Source organism: Coffea arabica, chromosome 1e (genome assembly GCF_036785885.1).
Source record: "Coffea arabica cultivar ET-39 chromosome 1e, Coffea Arabica ET-39 HiFi, whole genome shotgun sequence".
NCBI lineage: Eukaryota > Viridiplantae > Streptophyta > Magnoliopsida > Gentianales > Rubiaceae > Coffea > Coffea arabica.
In genome coordinates this window covers 51,444,479-51,462,934 of record NC_092311.1, presented here as the reverse complement: position 1 = coordinate 51,462,934, position 18,456 = coordinate 51,444,479, and the positions used below count along the sequence as shown (strand labels likewise).

Genomic DNA, 18,456 nt, shown 5'->3' with positions numbered 1-18,456 from the left:
CTTTCAACCAATATTTTTCATTATGAACATTTTCTTTATTTAACGTACACGAACATAGTGCGTGCCTACTGCCTAGTTGATTTGATGCGTGGGTTTGCATCTGATGTGGACACGTAAACACTTTTTTGTGGATTTATTTATTTCTCCATTTAAGTTGTGCCCACAATAGAATAGAGAGTGGTAAATAAAGGGGCAACCGTATTAATTAGTGCATGATGGTAACGGGCGACTCATTAATTACATCCGCCTCCTCCTCCTCCTCATGTTAATGTACATACGCTTGTTGGTGATGCAGTAATCTAATCCACAACAAAAGTGAAGATTAATATTCTCATGCTGCAAAGTTTCACAAGTCATTTTTCAAAAGAAAAAAAGTTTCACAAGTCAATATATCTTATCTGTAATACTAATGAGACATTTGCTTTCCCAGACACTTGACAAATTGTTTCGAGGCAATTGGCTGCCTGACGAGTCGAGTCGAGTCGACCAAAAGAGATGAGAGCTTCAATGTAATCTGGTAAACTACTTTCACCGATAAATGTATCAGTCAACAATGAAGATTCATTTCATTGGATATTTTAAACATGATGCGGTGAATTTATTTAAAAAAAAAAAAAATCTGTTGAAAGGAAATATTATTGTGTAGTAGTAAACATCTCTTAGCCATCAAATGTGGTGGGGACAACTCCCATTAATTTCCATCCCCAGATTCAACCGGGTGTTTCATCAGCATCATCAATTGAAACAGAAATTTCTTCTTTTTAAAAAGAAGAAGAAGAAGTAGGAGCACCTACTGTTGAGGTAGATGGAAGTTGGAACTAAAAGGTAGGAGCACCTATGTATCTACTTGCGACTGCTTAAAACGCCACTGCTGTGCTGACTCATTGCAAGTGAATGTTGATTACCGCAGGCCCCTCCCTCCCCCGCAAAGAAACTAACAGATCCTACTTCCTATTTCCCTATGGCCCCCGAAAGAAAAACGAAAAACCTAAGGAGCTGCTCTCAAGTTATCAAGAGTTTGAATTACCATGTTCATTATTACGATTTTAATATTCACCACTATGTAATCAAAACATCCAAGAGAGACCCACCAGAAGTACATTCCAAGAGAATTTGCATGGTAAAATGACTACAGAAGAAGAAGAAGAGAACTAAGTACAAGGTAAACAATTTCTGTCCAAGATTACCAGCATGGGTAGGTAGGTATATATGGAACATCCATCCAATTGCATGGCCATGATCTGTGTGAGATATGACTATAGTGCGATTAGACGGGTAGACTGGCTAGAACTTGACCACCGACGAGGCTGCAATTCACAATCAAGGAGCATCAGTAAGCTCTTCTAACTAGTTAGTTAGTTTATTCCAAGAAAAGAACACCATCCTAAACAAGTTAAAAAGGCTAAGGGCTCACCTCTTGACATAATAATAGCAAAAGTCGGCCAATATGAAGGTCTGGACCACCTCTGCCAGGAAAACAGCCAGCCGCCAAAGGTATCCGCTTTTAACCAGAAGCAGATTCAGTCCGGCAGTATCAGAAACCTGTAGACAGATGGTGGATGGTTTCAAATGGAATTTATTACAATCCACCTAAGCACTTGCATATTTCTTAATCCATCCGATCATCTATAAACAACAGCTTTATCTTGGCAGTCAACTCTACGTCCTTTGTTTCTTTTCTGTTCATAGTGAACAATTCTCTAAGCCTAATCCATGTGTCTCTAAATATGATTACTGCATCCATCAGAAGCACAAAACGCCTTATCTGGAAGGGAGGAGGAAATCTTAAGAAATTTGGGGCGGTTCTCAACTCAAACAGATCAGAGATCAATTAAATACTGAAGACCATCAACAGTCTTTGTCATGATAAGTTCTCACAGACAACAAACAAAGTATCTCCTGCTATCACGAGAGTGACAACTTGTTTGCAAATTTCTACTGGCTGATTCCCTACTGAAAGTTCACCAAAATCATCAAAGATCAATAATGGACTTTGAAAACCTGTATTTAACCAGTCCCAAACCTTTCAAAGTATTCTTTCTTTGAGAGGTAAAAGAAATTGCAGATTACCCAGTTGGAAACAAGTATAATTGGCATTTGGAAAGCCCACATCTACACCACAAATGAATCCCGATACATATGGATGGTCCAATATCACCAAAGATGTTAACAATTAAAAAGAAAAAACACATAATGGAATGTAATGGAGCTTCATATCCTTGCACTAACCAGAATTATCCAATGAGCAAAGCCAAAGAATCTGGCAACTCCCAAAGCAAACACATAATGGGCTGTAAAAGCTTCAATCATCTGAAACACGTTGAGAAGACAATAATTCATTAATTATATGTGGTGTAACAGCGTAAAGTAGTAGTCTAATAAGATTGGATAAAACCTTGGCATTCTGTATCATGCGAAGCTGAGGCAACACAGAAATGGCTTCCAGGTAAACACAAAAAGCCCAAAGAATCCTGTATATTGTAGCATGACTAGTGTAAGGATAAATAAGCACAGCCAGAATGGCACAAGGCACCACCTGTCAAAGAGATATCATAAGTGGTAAGCGTGACGAAACTGCTCTGGCATTCAGGTAAGTAATACGTGCACCAGAGTTCCAAGTTGGCTGCTGCATGGACAGGCAAATCAATAAGCAACAGCTCCCCCTAAAACCCAAGTGCCTACAGTCTCCACCCACCCAACCCCCCCCCCCACCCCCCGCATAAGCATTGTTAATGTTCAAACTCCGGTACTATACTTATCTACTTAATAGCAACAGTTTGATTTGTAGGAGCCAAACTGCATTCTGTTTTTTTACTTCCCCAATCATGGGGAGTTACTCAAGTTGGTCACACAAGAAAGATTTTTCTTTTTGGGTTTCAAAAAAAAGGGAAACAAGTGAGAAAAAGAAATGAAGCAGAGCTTACGCGTTCCTTTCGCAGACCTTGGACAAAGCAGAAAGTGAAGTATTCTAGGTAATTATAATGCAGCTCATGCTATTAAATGATGCAAAGGCTGCACTTAATAGTGATACCAGTCCATCTTGAACAAGCAGTAATAATGCCAAGTTATCTTGCTTGAAACAGAAAATGAGACGGATTCTAAAGTCAGAATTACATGGTTGATTGAAGAAAACATGCAAAAGAGACCTCAAGAATATGTTTCCATGTGCAAGAGAGTCAGACAGATGAGAAATATAGTTTTGTGAATGTGCATATACACCAATGAATAACATGCTGCAGACATTTCCTAAGTTGCACGGACGTCAATAGTACACAGCAGAAACTTATAAGAAGAGAAATCATTACCACATAGTATATCGGCATATTGTCCAGCTCAGCGGCATAGGTTGACTTCAGTTTAAATCTTATCATGTATATAACCCACAATGTTGACACAAGGGTGACAAAATCAAGAACGGTGTGAATGTCCCCTTCAATGAAAAAGCTACAGAATACTCTGACACCCAAGAATATAGCCGTCAGCTCCTGAGACTTTAATGAAAGGCCTAAAATGAAAAGAAACAGCAAAATAAAGGAAATTAAATTCCGTCGTATGGTCATTTGGTCATCTGACAAACAACAAAGGGCAAATAGGATTTAACAAATGAAGCAACTTAAATGATTTGACAAAATTGGATTAAATAGTACCAAAAGGCTAAAAGAGTAACTGGCGGACTAACATAATCTCATCAAGTACATAGCCCATGGGAATGCATAATGGGAGATAAGTTGCAAAGGGAATAAGTTTGCTAATGACTTAGCGAAGCTGAGCTTGAATATGCAACCAGGCCTCCATCTTCTCGGTCACCACCACAATCGTCAAGGAGTCCATTAAGCTATGATATTTTGGGCGTGACAGTGCCTAGACTCACCACTATGTAATGGCACGTCAGGCCCTCCTTAGGACACCACGGACAAGTGCTTTTGGTATTGCGGGAAGAACGTAACACTACAAGTCTACAACTTTCAAGTGCCCCTCAAAGAGATAAATTTCAATGCAAGAATCAAATCAGGAAGTATCAGAACAGTGACATAACCTAACTCAGCTAGTAGGGTCATTAGACTGGTGACCATGGATTTTGGTTCTCAAGCTCTCCCCTATCTCCTACAAAGCTTGGAATCTCCCTTAAAGGAAAAAAAAAAAAAAAATTGAACAACAAAAAAGTAGTAGTAAACCCCATATCTAAAACACGACAATTAAAGAAAAAAGGGTGAATTACATTACTTTCGCTTGATTTTATTTTTATTTTTTTGGTTTTATTTTTTTGTCTTTTTTGGTGGCTTTATGTAGAGAGATGTGACTTAAAATGACTGCCACTATACTAAATTACTAATCACAGCTCTCCAATTCAAATATAAATTGATCATGAGAACAAAAGGTTTAAGAGGTTGTTACCGGAACAAGTCTTTTGACTGGAGAGCTTATAAATCAGGACGATGATGCCCAAAAAATGTGCAGCCTCAGAGGCAACAAAAAAGTGGTCGTGATCTTTAATAAGCAATTTGAGAGCCACCAATGCTGAGAGAAGACAAGTCACGGCCAAGAAAGCCTTGACCTTCATGGACTGCCTCCTCACCCATGTAAATAGCTTGTTCATTGCCGATGAATTCCTCCGTCGACCCATTAATAACTCGACTCAATTGCCCCAGAGAAGATACGCTGGGATATTATGGTTTCTGTTTGAGAGCGCGAAGGCGAAGACAGAGCAAGTTTGCAGGTTCAGTGTTGACCTTTGCGCTTTCCACTTTTGGGATTGGCTTTGGGTGCCTCCGCTCGTTACCTGGTACTACTACCACCAGCGCCGACGTAGTACGAGTCGACTACTTTTATTGGATTTTTGAGGGATGACGTGGTCACCTATGGATTCCCGGAAGGGCGGTAAACCAATAGCTTGCTGACATGTCCACGTACAATGTTGGCACTCTCTTCTTAGCAGCTGAGCTGGACACGTGATTTTTGACTTGCTACTACTACTATTAGTACTATTTATTTATCTACTACCATTTCCTTAGTTAAAGGGACATATTTTTATTGGATTTACAAATGCTACCACTTCCTAGTGTGCGCGCACGCGCGTGTATATAATATATATATATAATAAATTTTATATATACTAATAGTGTGTATATTATTATCGTTTAATTCATGACATATATGTAAAAGTTGAATTTTAAATTTAAATTTTACATAATTATCATTCGTCAACGTTAATAGTATATACACTGTCAGTCAGTGTAGGAAAGATTAATTCATATATATATATAAATATTTTCTAATATTTGTTTGACAGTGCGTACGTAGCACGGGATTTTAGGTTAGTATTGTCAGCATAACTAAATACGTGTACTAAGTAACAATACTAAGTGATTCTTATGCTCTTATTCAACTGCAGAGATTTATTAATTAATTTTATTCAGCATCAAATATGAGTCCAGGAACTATAGGAAGTAGCGTAGTTGGTTATTACTAGTCCGATGATAATCAGCCTGTGATTGATTGGTGATGCGACTGCCGAAGTGAAGGTCCGACCTGACCGGGTGCCTAGGGAGCGAGCTGAGTCGTCCGACCTGCGCGCGGGCGAGCTGCGGGGCTGGGTCCCCTGTAGCAACTCCGACGATCAAGTCAGAGGAAGATTTGTAAGTGAAAGAGTAGAGATTGTGCTATGAATAGCGTACCTTGTGTTTTCCCCACGCATGGTATTTATAGAGTCACAGGTAGTAGTCTCCTAGTAGAACAGGGAGTCCTTATGGGAGCATAACTCTCCCTAGGGCTCCATAGCTTAGTTAGGGCGTGCTTGGGCTCTGCAGCCTGCGCGGCCCATCCAAGCCGACCTGCTGGGCCGGGAACCTCCTACCAGCCGAGCTTATGGGCCAGGCCGACGTGTTCGTGGGCCCCACTACACTAGCCCCCCCTTAAGTCTAGAGTCATCGATCGTGCGCGTGAATCTAGGCCGAATTCTAGGAGGTCATGTAAGCTCCTTGTGGGACCCGCCGTCAGAGAGTGGTGCAAGCAACCGTCGCGTCAGTTCGCGTCTATCACCTCAATCGTCGCCTCGGCCAATTATGGCGGTTAGGAACGGTTCCCCATAACTGCTCTAATAACTGCGCGCCCCTTCGTTTTCCCGCGCTGTCGCTGCCTATAAATAGGGTCCTCCAAGCGTCATTTTCACTCTCCTTCTCTTATTTCCTTAGTTCGCTCCTTCACTCCTTAGCTCGCTGCTTCATCCTTTTTCCTTTGAGAACACGTCGGGTCGCCTTGCCCTAGGAGTCCAGAGCCAGTTCGCGCATTACCTATATCAGCCTTCCACCCGATCTCCTTCCATCAGTAAGTTCCCCTTTTCTTTTTATGTCTTCTTACAGTTCTGATAGCTCCGACGTCACCAGCTCAGCCCATAGACACAGAACAGCTAGCCCCATACTCCTAGATAGCAGCTCTTCAGATTCCCTCAGCTCTACCCCTTCTATTTCATTTGGGCCAGAACCCGCAGTCTCTCCCAATCCGTCTTCTGTTAGAATAATGAACCCAGCCGAGCAACCTGCCCAACCTATGGTCGGAGCTGCCGAACGGGTAGCTCCAGATCAGACGGTGGCAGGGACCTCGGAGGGGCCGCATGGCGACTTTGGGGAAGTCGACACCATCCCCCCAGCCCTGGAGCAAAAAGATGTTGACGAGCTGGCGGGAAAATACGAAATCCCAGCCCAATTCGAGCCCAGGGCCGCCCGCCCAGGGGAGGTCGCCAGCCGACCTCCTCCTGGTTTCGTGGCGATCTACAGGGATCAGCTGATGGCTGGCCTCCGCCTGCCCATCCCCAATTTCCTCTTCTTTATCCTTACCTTCTGGGGCATTCGCATAACTCAGGTCATCCCCAACGCTGTTCGCTCCATCCTCGGTTTTTTCATCCTCTGCCGAGTACTTGAGATCCCCTTTTCTCTCGACCTATTCCGGGCCTTCTTCCAGATGAAGGTCAGCGGGAAGGTGCCTGGGTGGTTCTACTTTGCCCGACGAAGTGGGGCGAAAACCCCCACCCGCGAGCTGTTCACGGGGGCACCTTCTTCAATCAAGGACTGGAAGCCCCAGTTCTTCTTTGTGAGGAACTTAGGTTTCCCTCCCCTTACTTGGAGGGCAGAGACTCAAGTCTCAGATCCCCTTCCGTCCCTGCTCCCCGTGTCCGAGCTTAGCCGCCTACTCAGCTCGGACGCGAAGCTGGACGTGAAGGAACTCAGCAACAACCAGCTCTGGGCGGCGGGGTTGATCCGAGCTAGCTCCTCGGACCCCTCCTTAGAGGATAGGCCACTCTCGACAGACGAGCTGGACGCCTGTAACCATCCTGCCCTTCCGTCCATTTTCTTTTATCATCATCATTTTATTATTTTTATTTTATATATATATATATATATTTTTTTTTACTGATCTCCTGGCCCTCTGTTTGTGTAGTGAAGCGATTTTCCTCACTTCTGTCCATCGGTGGCATCAGCAACCCAGGCGCTGCTACGCAGAGTCCTTCGGCCATCCCAACCAGCTCGGTGCCAGCTCCCATACCTCAACCAACTCCTGCCCAATCTTCCAAGGCGGCTGAGGCTGGGAAGAAAAAGAAAAAGAAGACCACTGCCAAGAGAGCTAGGGTGGAAACGCCCTCGTCCCCAGCTCGGGAAGAGAGGTCCACACCTGAGACGGCTCAGGGCGGCCACTACGGCGTGAACTCAGCCGAGGAGCAAGCCCGAGCTGAAGCTCCCCCTAACTTGTGGCAACGTCAGAGCTCCTTGCTCTTCGACCCCCAGACTCGGCTGACGACGCACCAGCACCCCATGCACTTCTGCCCCCCGTGGAAGCTATCCATAAATGACCGAGCTCAGTTCCCCGAGGTGGCACGGGAGCTCGCTCACGGGGCCATCCTCCCACGGGACTACAACTTGACCAAGGCCATGGAGTCATCCGACCTCCTCAACTACTTCTACACGGGGACGGCGCAGGTAAACCTGGTTGGGTCCGAGCTGGCCAGGCGCTACGAAAGCCTGCTTCCCCTGCTGAGTGAAACAAAGACGGCCAACGAGAAATTGCTCAGCCAGAACGAAGCAGCAGTAGCCGAAGCTGAAGGCCTGAAGAAGCAGCTCGCGCAAGTCCACACAAACTTCGAGCTAGAACTGAAAAAGAACGCCGAGCTGACCTCCCAGCTGAAAGAGGAACAGCAGAAGGCAGCTGGGTTGTCTGCGCAAGCGGAGGCGGCCAGGGCTGAGGGAAGCCAGGAGGGCGTGCGGACCTTCCTCAGGTCCGAGGAATTCAGGGGCGACCTGGCCATCCTGAATACCCCCGTTCTGCAGCATGGGTATTCCCAAGCTCTGCAAGAAGTGCAAGGGCTAGGTCTGCCTGGGTTCGACCTGGGGAACTTTCCCAGCTACAACCCCCTGGCCGTGGAGCAGCTCGACCGCCTGGTGGAGGGCTACACGCACGGACGGAAGCTGACCGACCTGGTTGCCGACCCCCTGCTGCCAGTGACCACCCCCGAATCCGAGCAGGAGGAAGAGGAGGGTGAAAACTAGAATAGGGCTTAGGGTAGAATCCGAACTGTCAGTAGGCAGTTTGTTTTGTATGAGCTCGGCTCCCTTTTGAACAGTCTTGATGAACTCAATGAAAAGCCTTTTGCATAATTTTGCTTCACACTTAGTTTTATTCGACAAACTTTGTCACAAGATACACCCGTTCGGCCCGATACCGACCTAAACGAGCTACTCTAAGACAGAATAATTTGTTAACGAAATACATCAACATTAATCGAAGTTTTGACCTTTAACCGAACTGTCACGTGCGAGCCTAACGAAAAATCCTCAGGTTGGAATTGTGCCAAGTACGAGGGACCTCTTCCCCGCTGAGATGAGCTAACCTGCAGTATCCAGCTCGGTCTGCTTCTTTCACCATATAGGGTCCTTCCCAATTTGGACCCAGCTTGCCAGTGCCCTGAAGCCGACTTACGCTGTTCTTCCTCAGGACCAGGTCCCCTGGCTTGAAAGCCAGAGGCTTTACCCTAGCATTGTAGTGTCGCGCGATCTGTCCCTTATACTTGGCCATGCGTATAGCTGCTTTTTCTCTCCGTCCTTCCAGCAAGTCCAGGTTAAGACGCAGCTCCTCTTCATTGTCCTGAGCTATGAAGTTCTGAACCCTGTTCGAAGGAACACCTATCTCCGCCGGGATCACAGCCTCTGCTCCATAGGTCAGCACGAAAGGAGTCTCCTGAGTAGCAGTTCGGGGAGTGGTTCGGTAAGCCCACAGTATGGTCGGCAGTTCGTCCAACCACCCAGTTCGGGCGGACTCCATCCGTGTCTTTAAGCCGTGCAGTGTGGTCCTGTTGACGTTTTCGACCTGCCCGTTTGCCTGAGGGTGGCCTACCGAGGTGAAGTGCTGCCGGATTCCGAGCTCCGTGCACCAACCTTGAAGAGCAACGTCAGCGAACTGGCGTCCGTTGTCGGAGACCAGGACATGGGGTATACCAAATCGGCAAACGATGTTTTTCCAGAGGAACTTCTGCACCGACCTGCTGCTAATGGTGACAAGGGGCTCGGCCTCTAACCATTTGGTGAAATAGTCTATGGCCACAACCACATGCTCATAACCCCCTGGAGCTCGGGGAAATGGACCCAACAGGTCGATTCCCCATTGGAAAAAAGGCCAAGGGCTCTGAAGAGGGATCATCTCCTGAGTCGGGGCGTGATGGATCGGCGCATGCAGCTGGCAGGACTTGCACCGAGTTACCAACTCAATCGAATCCAAGAACATGGTCGGCCAGTAATAACCAGACAGCATTCCTTTCTTGGCCAAAACCCTCGGGCCGACGTGGTTTCCACAGATGCCCTCGTGCAGCTCACGCAGGATGTAGTGTCCCTCTTCCGGAGTAATGCACCTCAGCCACGGGCGTAGGTAGGATTTCCTGTAAAGCACCCCATTTGAGAGCTCGTATCCCCGCGACCTGAGGAGGACCCTTCGCGCCTCCACCCGGTCTTGAGGGAGCTCTCCACTAGCTAAACACCGTACAATGGGATCCATCCATGAGCTCACTACTTGAATAACAGACAAGTCCACCTGGTCATACGCCCGATTTCGGACGACTTCCACCAAGACTTCTTTGTTCAACGTGCCAACCGAGGTGGAAGCTAGCCTGGACAGGGCATCCGCCCTCTTATTTTGGCTCCGAGGGACCTGCTTGAGCGCGAATACCTTGAACTGGGCCCTTAGCTTATGCACTTTGGCGACGTACCTTTTTAGGGGCTCCTCCTTGACTTCGTAACTTCCCCCTACCTGGTTGACTATCAGCTGTGAGTCGCTGTAGACTTCTATTGACTCGACCCCCAACTTCCGAGCTATCACCATCCCTGCGACCAGGGCCTCGTATTCGGACTCGTTGTTAGAGGCCCTGAAATCAAACCTCAGGGCATAGGCCAACTCATCCCCCATAGGGCTAGTCAGGAGGAGCCCTACCCCGCATCCTTCCTTGCTTGACGACCCATCCACGAACAGGGTCCAGACTGGAATGATCTGATCAATTTCGCCAGTGGCCTGTTCGATCTCGACAGCCTCTTCGGCATGTTCCGCCTCCGCTGCTTCTCCGATCTGTCCGGCCTGAGCTCCCTTTGTGGCCTGACCGACCTTGACATGTCCCTTCGCCTGCTTGGCCTCGAAAGCCTTGGTGGCTCGCTCGACCTGGGCAGCTTTTGCGGCCTGCCTGGCCTCCGCCACGCCTTGGGTCGTTCGGGACTGGGTGGTCCGCGTGGCCTCGACAGCTTCTCCGACCTGCGGGGCCTCGGCTGCGTCTCTGGTCCGTTTGACCTGTGGTTCCGGTTGTCCGAAGGAGACCCCTTCGGCTATGAAATCTGCCAATGCTTGGGCCTTAATGGCCGTGCGAGGTTGGTAGCCGAGGTCGTATCCGGACAGCTCCACGGCCCACCTCACCATTCTCCCTGAGGCGTCAGGCCTTGAAAGAATTTGCTTGAGTGGCTGGTCGGTCATAACCACCACAGGGTGAGCTTGAAAATATGACCTAAGCTTCCGAGCCGCGTGAACTAACGCCAAGACATATCGCTCAATCGAGGTGTACCTTGTCTCCGCGCCCTGCAGAGCTCGGCTGACATAGTATACAGGCTTCTGGACTTTTCCTTCTTCCCGAACTAGTACCGCACTGATCGCCTCCTCCCCTACTGCTAGATAGATAAATAAGGTTTCTCCACGCGCAGGAGAGGTCAAGGACGGCAATCGCGCGATGTAGGCTTTTAGCTGGTCAAACGCTTGCTGACACTCGGGGGTCCACTCGAACTGAGGGCCTCTTCGCAGGGCCCTGAAGAAAGGGAAACCCCGAACTGCAGATTTCGACAAGAACCTGTTCAAGGCCGCCATCCTGCCAGCTAGCCGTTGAACCTCTTTTATGCTTCGGGGCGGAGCCATGTCCATGATGGCTTTTACCTTGTCGGGGTTAGCCCTTACTCCGTCTTTTGATATCATGTATCCAAGGAACTTGCCCGACCTGACCCCGAAGGTGCACTTCTTGGGATTTAGTCGCATCCGCGAGCTCCGTAGGACGTCAAAGATCTCCCTGAGGTCGTCAACGAACTGCTCCTGAGTTTGGCTTTTCACCAGCATGTCATCCACGTATACCTCCATGTTTCGGCCGATCTGGTTTTTGAACAGCTTATTGACCAGCCGCTGATAGGTCGCGCCTGCATTTTTCAAGCCAAATGGCATGGTGGTATAACAATACGTACCGTATTCGGTGATGAAGGCAGTCTTCTCTTGATCCTCCTCATCCAGAGCTATCTGGTGATACCCTTTGAAAGCATCCAGAAAGCAGAAGATCTCGTACCCAGTTGTTGAGTCGACCAGCTGGTCGATGCGAGGGAGAGGGTAGCAATCCTTCGGGCAAGCCTTATTCAGGTCGGTGAAATCCACGCACATCCGCCAAGCCTTGTCCTCCTTTTTGACCAGCACCGGGTTGGCCAGCCAGGTCGGATAGTGGATCTCTTTCACAATTCTAGCCTCCAACAGCTTGCCCACCTCTTCTTTAACGATCTCGTTGCGTTCAGGTGCAAAGTTTCTCTTCTTCTGTTTCACTGGCCGGATGCTCGGATCCACATGCAGCTTGTGGACTGCCAATTCGGGAGGAACTCCTGGCATGTCCTCGGCACTCCAAGCAAAGATCTCGGCGTACTCCTCCAGGAGGGACTCCAGGGCCCTCCTTACCTGCTCGTTTAGTCCAGATCCCGCCTTAATCACACGATCAGGTCGCTCGGGGTTGACAAGCAATTCGAGCAGATTTTCGTCCGTCTCCAACCTCTCCTCCTTCTCAGTAGGCTCCCAGGGCTCCAGAAGGACTGTCTGCGCCACCAGCTTCTCCTTACCCTTGAGGGTCGCAATATAGCAGGCTCGAGCTACCTCCGGGTCCCCCTGCACCTCGACCACTCCCTCGGGAGTGGGGAATTTCATGCTGAGGTGTAAGGTCGAACAGACAGCTCGGAGTGCGTTTAGGGTTGGACGTCCCAATATCATGTTGTAGGAGGACGGCTCCTTTACCACCGCGAAATTCACCGAAACAGTTCGGCACCTTGGTGACTCCCCAATAGTGACCTGAAGGGTTATCATCCCCTCAGGCCTTACCGGCGGACCTGCAAAACCTATCAAGGGAGTACGAACTGGGATGAGCTGCTTATCTTCCAGCTGCAGTTCTCTGAAGGCCTTGTAGTACAACACATCGATGGCGCTCCCATTGTCAATGTACACCTTTTTCACCTTATAGTTACACGTGATGACTTCTATCACTATTGCCTCGTGGTTATTGGAAGCTAAGGGTACCGCATCCTCCGGCCCATAGACGATCTCCTCGTACATCTTTAAGCGCTTGTTTGAGCTCTCCCCACTGGGGGGAGGTCTGTTATTTCGCCGAGCCGAATGGCTATCCCCTCCAGCAGGTCCCCCTGCAATAGTGTTGATTACTCCCGCCAGATTCGGCACCCCACGTACCGGAGTCCGCTCCCGAGGACCCCGAGGTCGGTCGTGCGAGCTGGACGCCCGATCTCGTTTGAATCCTCCCTGCTTCTGATCAGTTCGCCCCTCGCGGACGAACTGGCCCAGATGACCCCTCCGGATCAGCTTTTCAATTTCCTTCTTAAGGTGGCGGCAGTCTTCAGTGTCGTGCCCCACATCCCTGTGGTACGCACAGTACAGGTCCTGATCTCTCCTGTTTCTATCCCCGGCCAAGGGCCGGGGAGGTCGGGAAAGTCCCTCTTGCTCCATCACCGCGAGGACCCGAGCTCGGGGAGCCGTGAGGGAAGTCCAAGGCTTGTCCCCCCCTAGGGGTCGGCCTCTAGGCGGGTGGTCATAGGTAGGCTTCCGCCCTTGGTCACGTCGAACGTCTCCTTGGTCGGTTATTCTTCGGCGCTTGTCGTCCCTCTGCCTCTCCTGAGCGCTCTTCAAGCGGTTAGCCTCTTCAGCATTGGCCTTCTCATGAGCTCGGTCCAGCATCTCCCGAACTGACTTGGGCGGTCTCTCCACGAGCTCGGTGTATAATTTCTGCTTCCGTAGCCCGTTAATGAAGGCAGCCATGACCACCTTGTCGTCTCGGTCACGGACCTGGAGGGATTCGTTATTGAACCGCACCATGTATTCACGCAGTGATTCCTCGACCTTTTGTTGGATGGTCATAAGGTGAGCGGTGCTTTTAGAGAAGGCTCGCGAGGAAACGAACTGTGCCGAGAATGCTCGCGCGAGCTGGGTGAAAGAGCTGATCGATCTGGGGGGAAGCCCCTGAAACCACTGCCGAGCCCTTCCTTCTAGGAACATCGGGAAGGTCTTGCACCTGACCGCATCCGCGGCCGTTTGTAAGCGCATCTGCGTCATGAATACGAACAGGTGGTCTTCCGGATCCGTGGTGGCATCGTAAGGCTTCATGGTCGGAATTTTGAACTTCGCGAGCAGTTGGTATTCCTCGATGTCAAGCACAAAGGGGGAAGCAATGTACCTCTCCGCCTCCGGGTCGAGGATTAGGTCAAGCTCGTCCCGTACCTGTTGTCGCTCCCTCAGGGGGGAGAGCCTCCGGACGGGCTCCGGATGTTCAGTCCGGGAATTCTTGTGAGATGGCTCTACGACCTCGACCTGCTCACGTGTGAGTTCCCGATGCGTCCGCTTGGCCCCGTGATTGGGACTCCCAGTTCGGGACCCTGACAGGTCGGCTCCTTGTACCTTAGGCTCCTTGTCGGAATGACCTCCCGACTGCCCTTTGAGGTAGTCCATGATCGCCTCGAAGGTGGGCAGGTTTGCTGCCACCGTCTGCACCAGCTGTTCGGGTGGGATCCGTGAGGGCCCCGCCCCTGCTCCTTCGGGTGTCGGATCCGCATGAGAGTTTTGGGGGCCGCTTCGCTCCATCCCTTTGGACCCACCAGCGTTCCTTTGAGACCTAGTTTTCGGCATGATTCGCGAAGAGAAGTAACGTGTTTCCCACAGACGGCGCCAATTGATGCGACTGCCGAAGTGAAGGTCCGACCTGACCGGGTGCCTAGGGAGCGAGCTGAGTCGTCCGACCTGCGCGCGGGCGAGCTGCGGGGCTGGGTCCCCTGTAGCAACTCCGACGATCAAGTCAGAGGAAGATTTGTAAGTGAAAGAGTAGAGATTGTGCTATGAATAGCGTACCTTGTGTTTTCCCCACGCATGGTATTTATAGAGTCACAGGTAGTAGTCTCCTAGTAGAACAGGGAGTCCTTATGGGAGCATAACTCTCCCTAGGGCTCCATAGCTTAGTTAGGGCGTGCTTGGGCTCTGCAGCCTGCGCGGCCCATCCAAGCCGACCTGCTGGGCCGGGAACCTCCTACCAGCCGAGCTTATGGGCCAGGCCGACGTGTTCGTGGGCCCCACTACAATTGGCTTTGAATGAAGAAATATATATATATATATATATACACACACTAGCACGAATCATTTTACATCAACTTGTTGGAATAAGAAATAAGTAGTAGTACTAACAATTAGAAGCATTTAACTGCTTAGATTATCCTTTATCCAACCTGCTGTGCTGGCTAATTTAATATTCATAAAGCTCACAGGCCAAGCGAGGCACCACCAGTAGCTCAAGCGGATTTACCCTGGGCAAGGTCATTCCTTGGCCTTCGGCCATGTCAACGGGCAAGTCTGAAGGTGCAGCAAAATTGAACCCCTGAAGCAGCCGCGCTAGCGTTAAATGCGTCACTTGCATCGCAAATGTTATTCCCGGACAAGACCGCCTGCCAGAGCCAAAAGGGGTGAACTCGAAATGCTGGCCAGAAACATCAACCTCTGCGTGGCTAGTCATGAATCTCTCAGGGCAAAACTTGTCCGGCTCCGACCAAATTCTTGGATCGCGGTGCAGCTTCCACACGTTGACAAATAAACGAGTGCCTTTCGGGACATGGTAACCACTTACCTCGCAATCTTCCCTGGCTAGGTGGGGCACCGATAGAGGTCCTGGTGGGTATAAGCGCAATGCTTCTTTCACGATTGCTTGGAGGTATACTAAATTCTTTATATCGGATTCGTTTACCCATCTCTCTTTACCAACGCTTGAGTCTATTTCTTCTTGTGCTTGCTCCATCACTTGCCTATTGTTCACTAAGAGGGATAACAGCCATGTCAAATGAACTGACGTCGTGTCGGATCCTGCTAGGATCAGATTCTGCAACGTGAAAAATCAATGGATTATGAGTTATAATAACCTTTTTTAGGAGATTCTATTTGACAAGCATCAGCAAGTCCAGAACGATATATTCTATTATTTTGTTTTATGGGGCATGCACCTAGATTTTAAAAATGAAAAGCCAAATGTTTGGTTGCTAAAACAAGAAAAAGAATTCATAGAATCACACAAATTAATTAATGACGATACTTGCTTCGCAAATTTCAATCACCTTTTTATTTTTCCAATCATCTTTTTATCTCACATACATCACATCACAAAAAATACAACAGTAATTATCTCAAATAAATCATTCAAATAAACTCTTATCCAAACAAACTTAAAACTAGCGATATAGTATTAGATTATACCGTATAAGAAACCTGTATGTTGTAATCTCCTGAAGTCCCTTGTTTTTACGTCTTAATAAAGTTAGCTTTCTTGATTGGCCCCTTCGGTTTTGTTTTTCAGCACAGACGACTGTAAACAATAATATATTGTTGCCACGTACTCCCTATTCCGATGTTGACGTACACAATATATATATATATAGATATATGTGTGTGTGTGAGAGAGAGAGAGACACACACACAATTACTAGAATTAAATATCTTTTGTATATTTCGAAAAATATCTAGATGTTCCTCTTTTTTTTTACCATATATCTTGGGAGATAAAAAGGGATGTGGATGTGGTTGGAAAAAAGATTAGTTGGTTGGAAAATCTATTTAGTACGTAGTACTATAGTGCAACGACTTTGGAGAAGAGTTGACTGACATTTATTGTGGCCTTGATTAAGGTCTCCCTGGGTTGGCCAAGTGTGAAGTCATCTTCAATCACTGAAAGCAGAACATCTATGAAGCTTTGCTCATCACCGGAAATGCTCTTCGTCCTTCTTTTCTCAACATGTTCGTCGATCCAGATTTGCATGATAGCATCAAGCTCTTTGAAAAGACGCTTCATGGATTTAATATGCCCCAGAGGATCAAGCCATCTCAGGAGTGGAAATGGAATCACATCGGACAAATCTAATTGCCCTGTAACATACATGTATTCCTTGACAACTTTCTTGAAATACTGAGCATCAATTCTGTTACCAGCTGCGCTATCACTGTATCTCTTGCCGGCAATTGTCCTCACAATTATGTTCAAAGTTAATTGCTCAACCCACTCGCTCATCACCACCTTTGCTGGAGCATTTTCTTCTCTGTTGATAACTGAGAATAATTCCCTGGTGCTGGTTTGTATTTCTGAGACTCGGACATGCCTGAGAGTCTCGAGCCTTCGATTCGAAAGAACCTCTAGCAAAACCAGCTTCCTCATCTGGCGCCAAAAGTGGCCGTAAGGTGCAAAACCAAAAGCTGCGTTATTGTAGCCGAGGTATACTCCGGCGTTAGAATCCGGGCGAGAAGCCAAGACTTTGTCGTTGGTTGTAAAGCATTCTTTGACAGCTTCCCAGTTGCTCACGACCAGGGCCCGGGTCATTCCCAGCCGGATGGAAAAGACAGGACCGTATTTATCTGCCAGGGCTCCAAAGGTCCTGGCCAGGGTGCCGTGGCTGTTCAATTGTGGAAGGTGGCCTATGACAGGCCAGGCACCTGATGGTTCTGGGGGCTGTTTGCGGGCCTTGAAACTATTACTATTTGAATTCTGATTCATCGGTATCCGTTGTTTGTAAAGTAGAAGCAAAGCTGAGAGACCAAGAATTGCAAGCAGATGTGGAAGAAGATACATCCTGAACAAGTGTGAAGTGTGAACGGTGAAACAAAGACGTAGAGTAGAACTGAGAACTAGTAGACTATATGGCAGTATTAGTTTAGCAGTCAGATTCGTGTTTAACTAATGCTTGACTATACATGAATGAGCAAGTCTTCTTGGGGGCAAGAGTGGCCCAAGGAAAAATCGTTATCGATTGTCAATTTATTTCAAAAAACGACTTGAACCTTTTTTTAGTTTTTGACGAAAATGTATGAATAGTTAGGTTCCACAAAACCAATATTAATGCTTTTGACAAAGCAACCTTGAACTCTGGTGGTAGGTTTCCGCTAATTCTACTATTTTTCCCTTGGCGATCTCAGACACAAGAGCAAAGCCAACACCTATTTGATGCTCAATTAGCAACACTTGGGCTATTGAGACCCGGCCCCCACCCCCCCCCCCCCCACAAAAGAAATTTTCAATAACACTTCAATCTCAGTATAGTATTGCATGAACCATCTGGCGTGCTTCATTCAATTTTATACCAAAGCTTTATAAGAGAAGGTTTAAACAGAATAGAAAAGAACAGGTACTAGGTGCATTTTGTGCTTGTTTGCATAAATAGCAGTTAAATTCCAAGTTATACCCCGTTTGGATTGCATTTTCAGTCATTTTTCATGAAAAAATTACTGTAGCGATTTGATGTATATGAGAGAAAAAGATAATAGGGAAATGTGATCACGAAAAACGACGTAATTTTTCGGCGAAAAACGGCAATCCAAACAAGGTGACCACTTAAGATATCTATTCTATATGATTTCTCTTGCACTCCCCCAGCCCGATGCAATGGGTTTCGAAGATGCTCAATTTCATAAATGGCAATTCCTCCAAGATCTCTTCCTTAGTTAAGGGAAGGAATTGGATTTTTTGAGAAATGTATAAAGAGAGAATTTGATTTGGTTAGATAATATATGGTTGACAAACAATGATCCATTTTTCAGTAAAGCACGGAATGTATCATCAAATATTTAATATGATTCTACAAGCTCAGCCCTGTTAGGAAAGTGAGGTTTTTTTTATGT

The 18,456-nt window shown here is 47.7% G+C and overlaps 2 protein-coding genes across 2 annotated transcripts; both read right to left on the bottom strand.

Moving 5' to 3' along the window:
* Window positions 1-1,007: 1,007 nt before the first annotated feature.
* On the bottom strand, window positions 1,008-4,795 carry LOC113713524 (uncharacterized). Its single transcript, XM_027237263.2, has 6 exons — window positions 4,396-4,795; window positions 3,306-3,505; window positions 2,396-2,536; window positions 2,230-2,310; window positions 1,415-1,542; window positions 1,008-1,307 (listed from the first exon to the last, which is right to left on the bottom strand). Exons 1-6 carry the CDS (start codon window positions 4,622-4,624, stop codon window positions 1,268-1,270), a joined length of 819 nt encoding a protein of 272 aa, XP_027093064.1. The 5' UTR covers window positions 4,625-4,795; the 3' UTR covers window positions 1,008-1,267.
* A 10,139-nt stretch (window positions 4,796-14,934) lies between these two features.
* Window positions 14,935-17,564, bottom strand: LOC140013137 (nicotine N-demethylase CYP82E4-like). Its single transcript, XM_072062258.1, has 2 exons — window positions 16,454-17,564; window positions 14,935-15,676 (listed from the first exon to the last, which is right to left on the bottom strand). The coding sequence occupies exons 1-2, from the start codon at window positions 17,408-17,410 to the stop codon at window positions 15,050-15,052; spliced, it is 1,584 nt and encodes a 527-aa protein (XP_071918359.1). The 5' UTR covers window positions 17,411-17,564; the 3' UTR covers window positions 14,935-15,049.
* Window positions 17,565-18,456: the final 892 nt, after the last annotated feature.

What these genes read in the sequence shown, in the direction of transcription:
- LOC113713524 (XM_027237263.2), bottom strand. Translation starts at nt 4,624, where the DNA reads ATGGGTCGACGGAGGAATTCATCGGCAATGAACAAGCTATTTACATGG. An exon ending in CAGTCAAAAGACTTGTTCCG is followed by an intron (nt 3,506 to 4,395) that starts GTAACAACCTCT and finishes TTTTCATTTTAG; the next exon opens with GCCTTTCATTAAAGTCTCAG. An exon ending in GCATGATACAGAATGCCAAG is followed by an intron (nt 2,311 to 2,395) that starts GTTTTATCCAAT and finishes AACGTGTTTCAG; the next exon opens with ATGATTGAAGCTTTTACAGC.
- LOC140013137 (XM_072062258.1), bottom strand. Translation starts at nt 17,410, where the DNA reads ATGTATCTTCTTCCACATCTGCTTGCAATTCTTGGTCTCTCAGCTTTG. An exon ending in TAATCAAGGCCACAATAAAT is followed by an intron (nt 15,677 to 16,453) that starts GTCAGTCAACTC and finishes TTCACGTTGCAG; the next exon opens with AATCTGATCCTAGCAGGATC.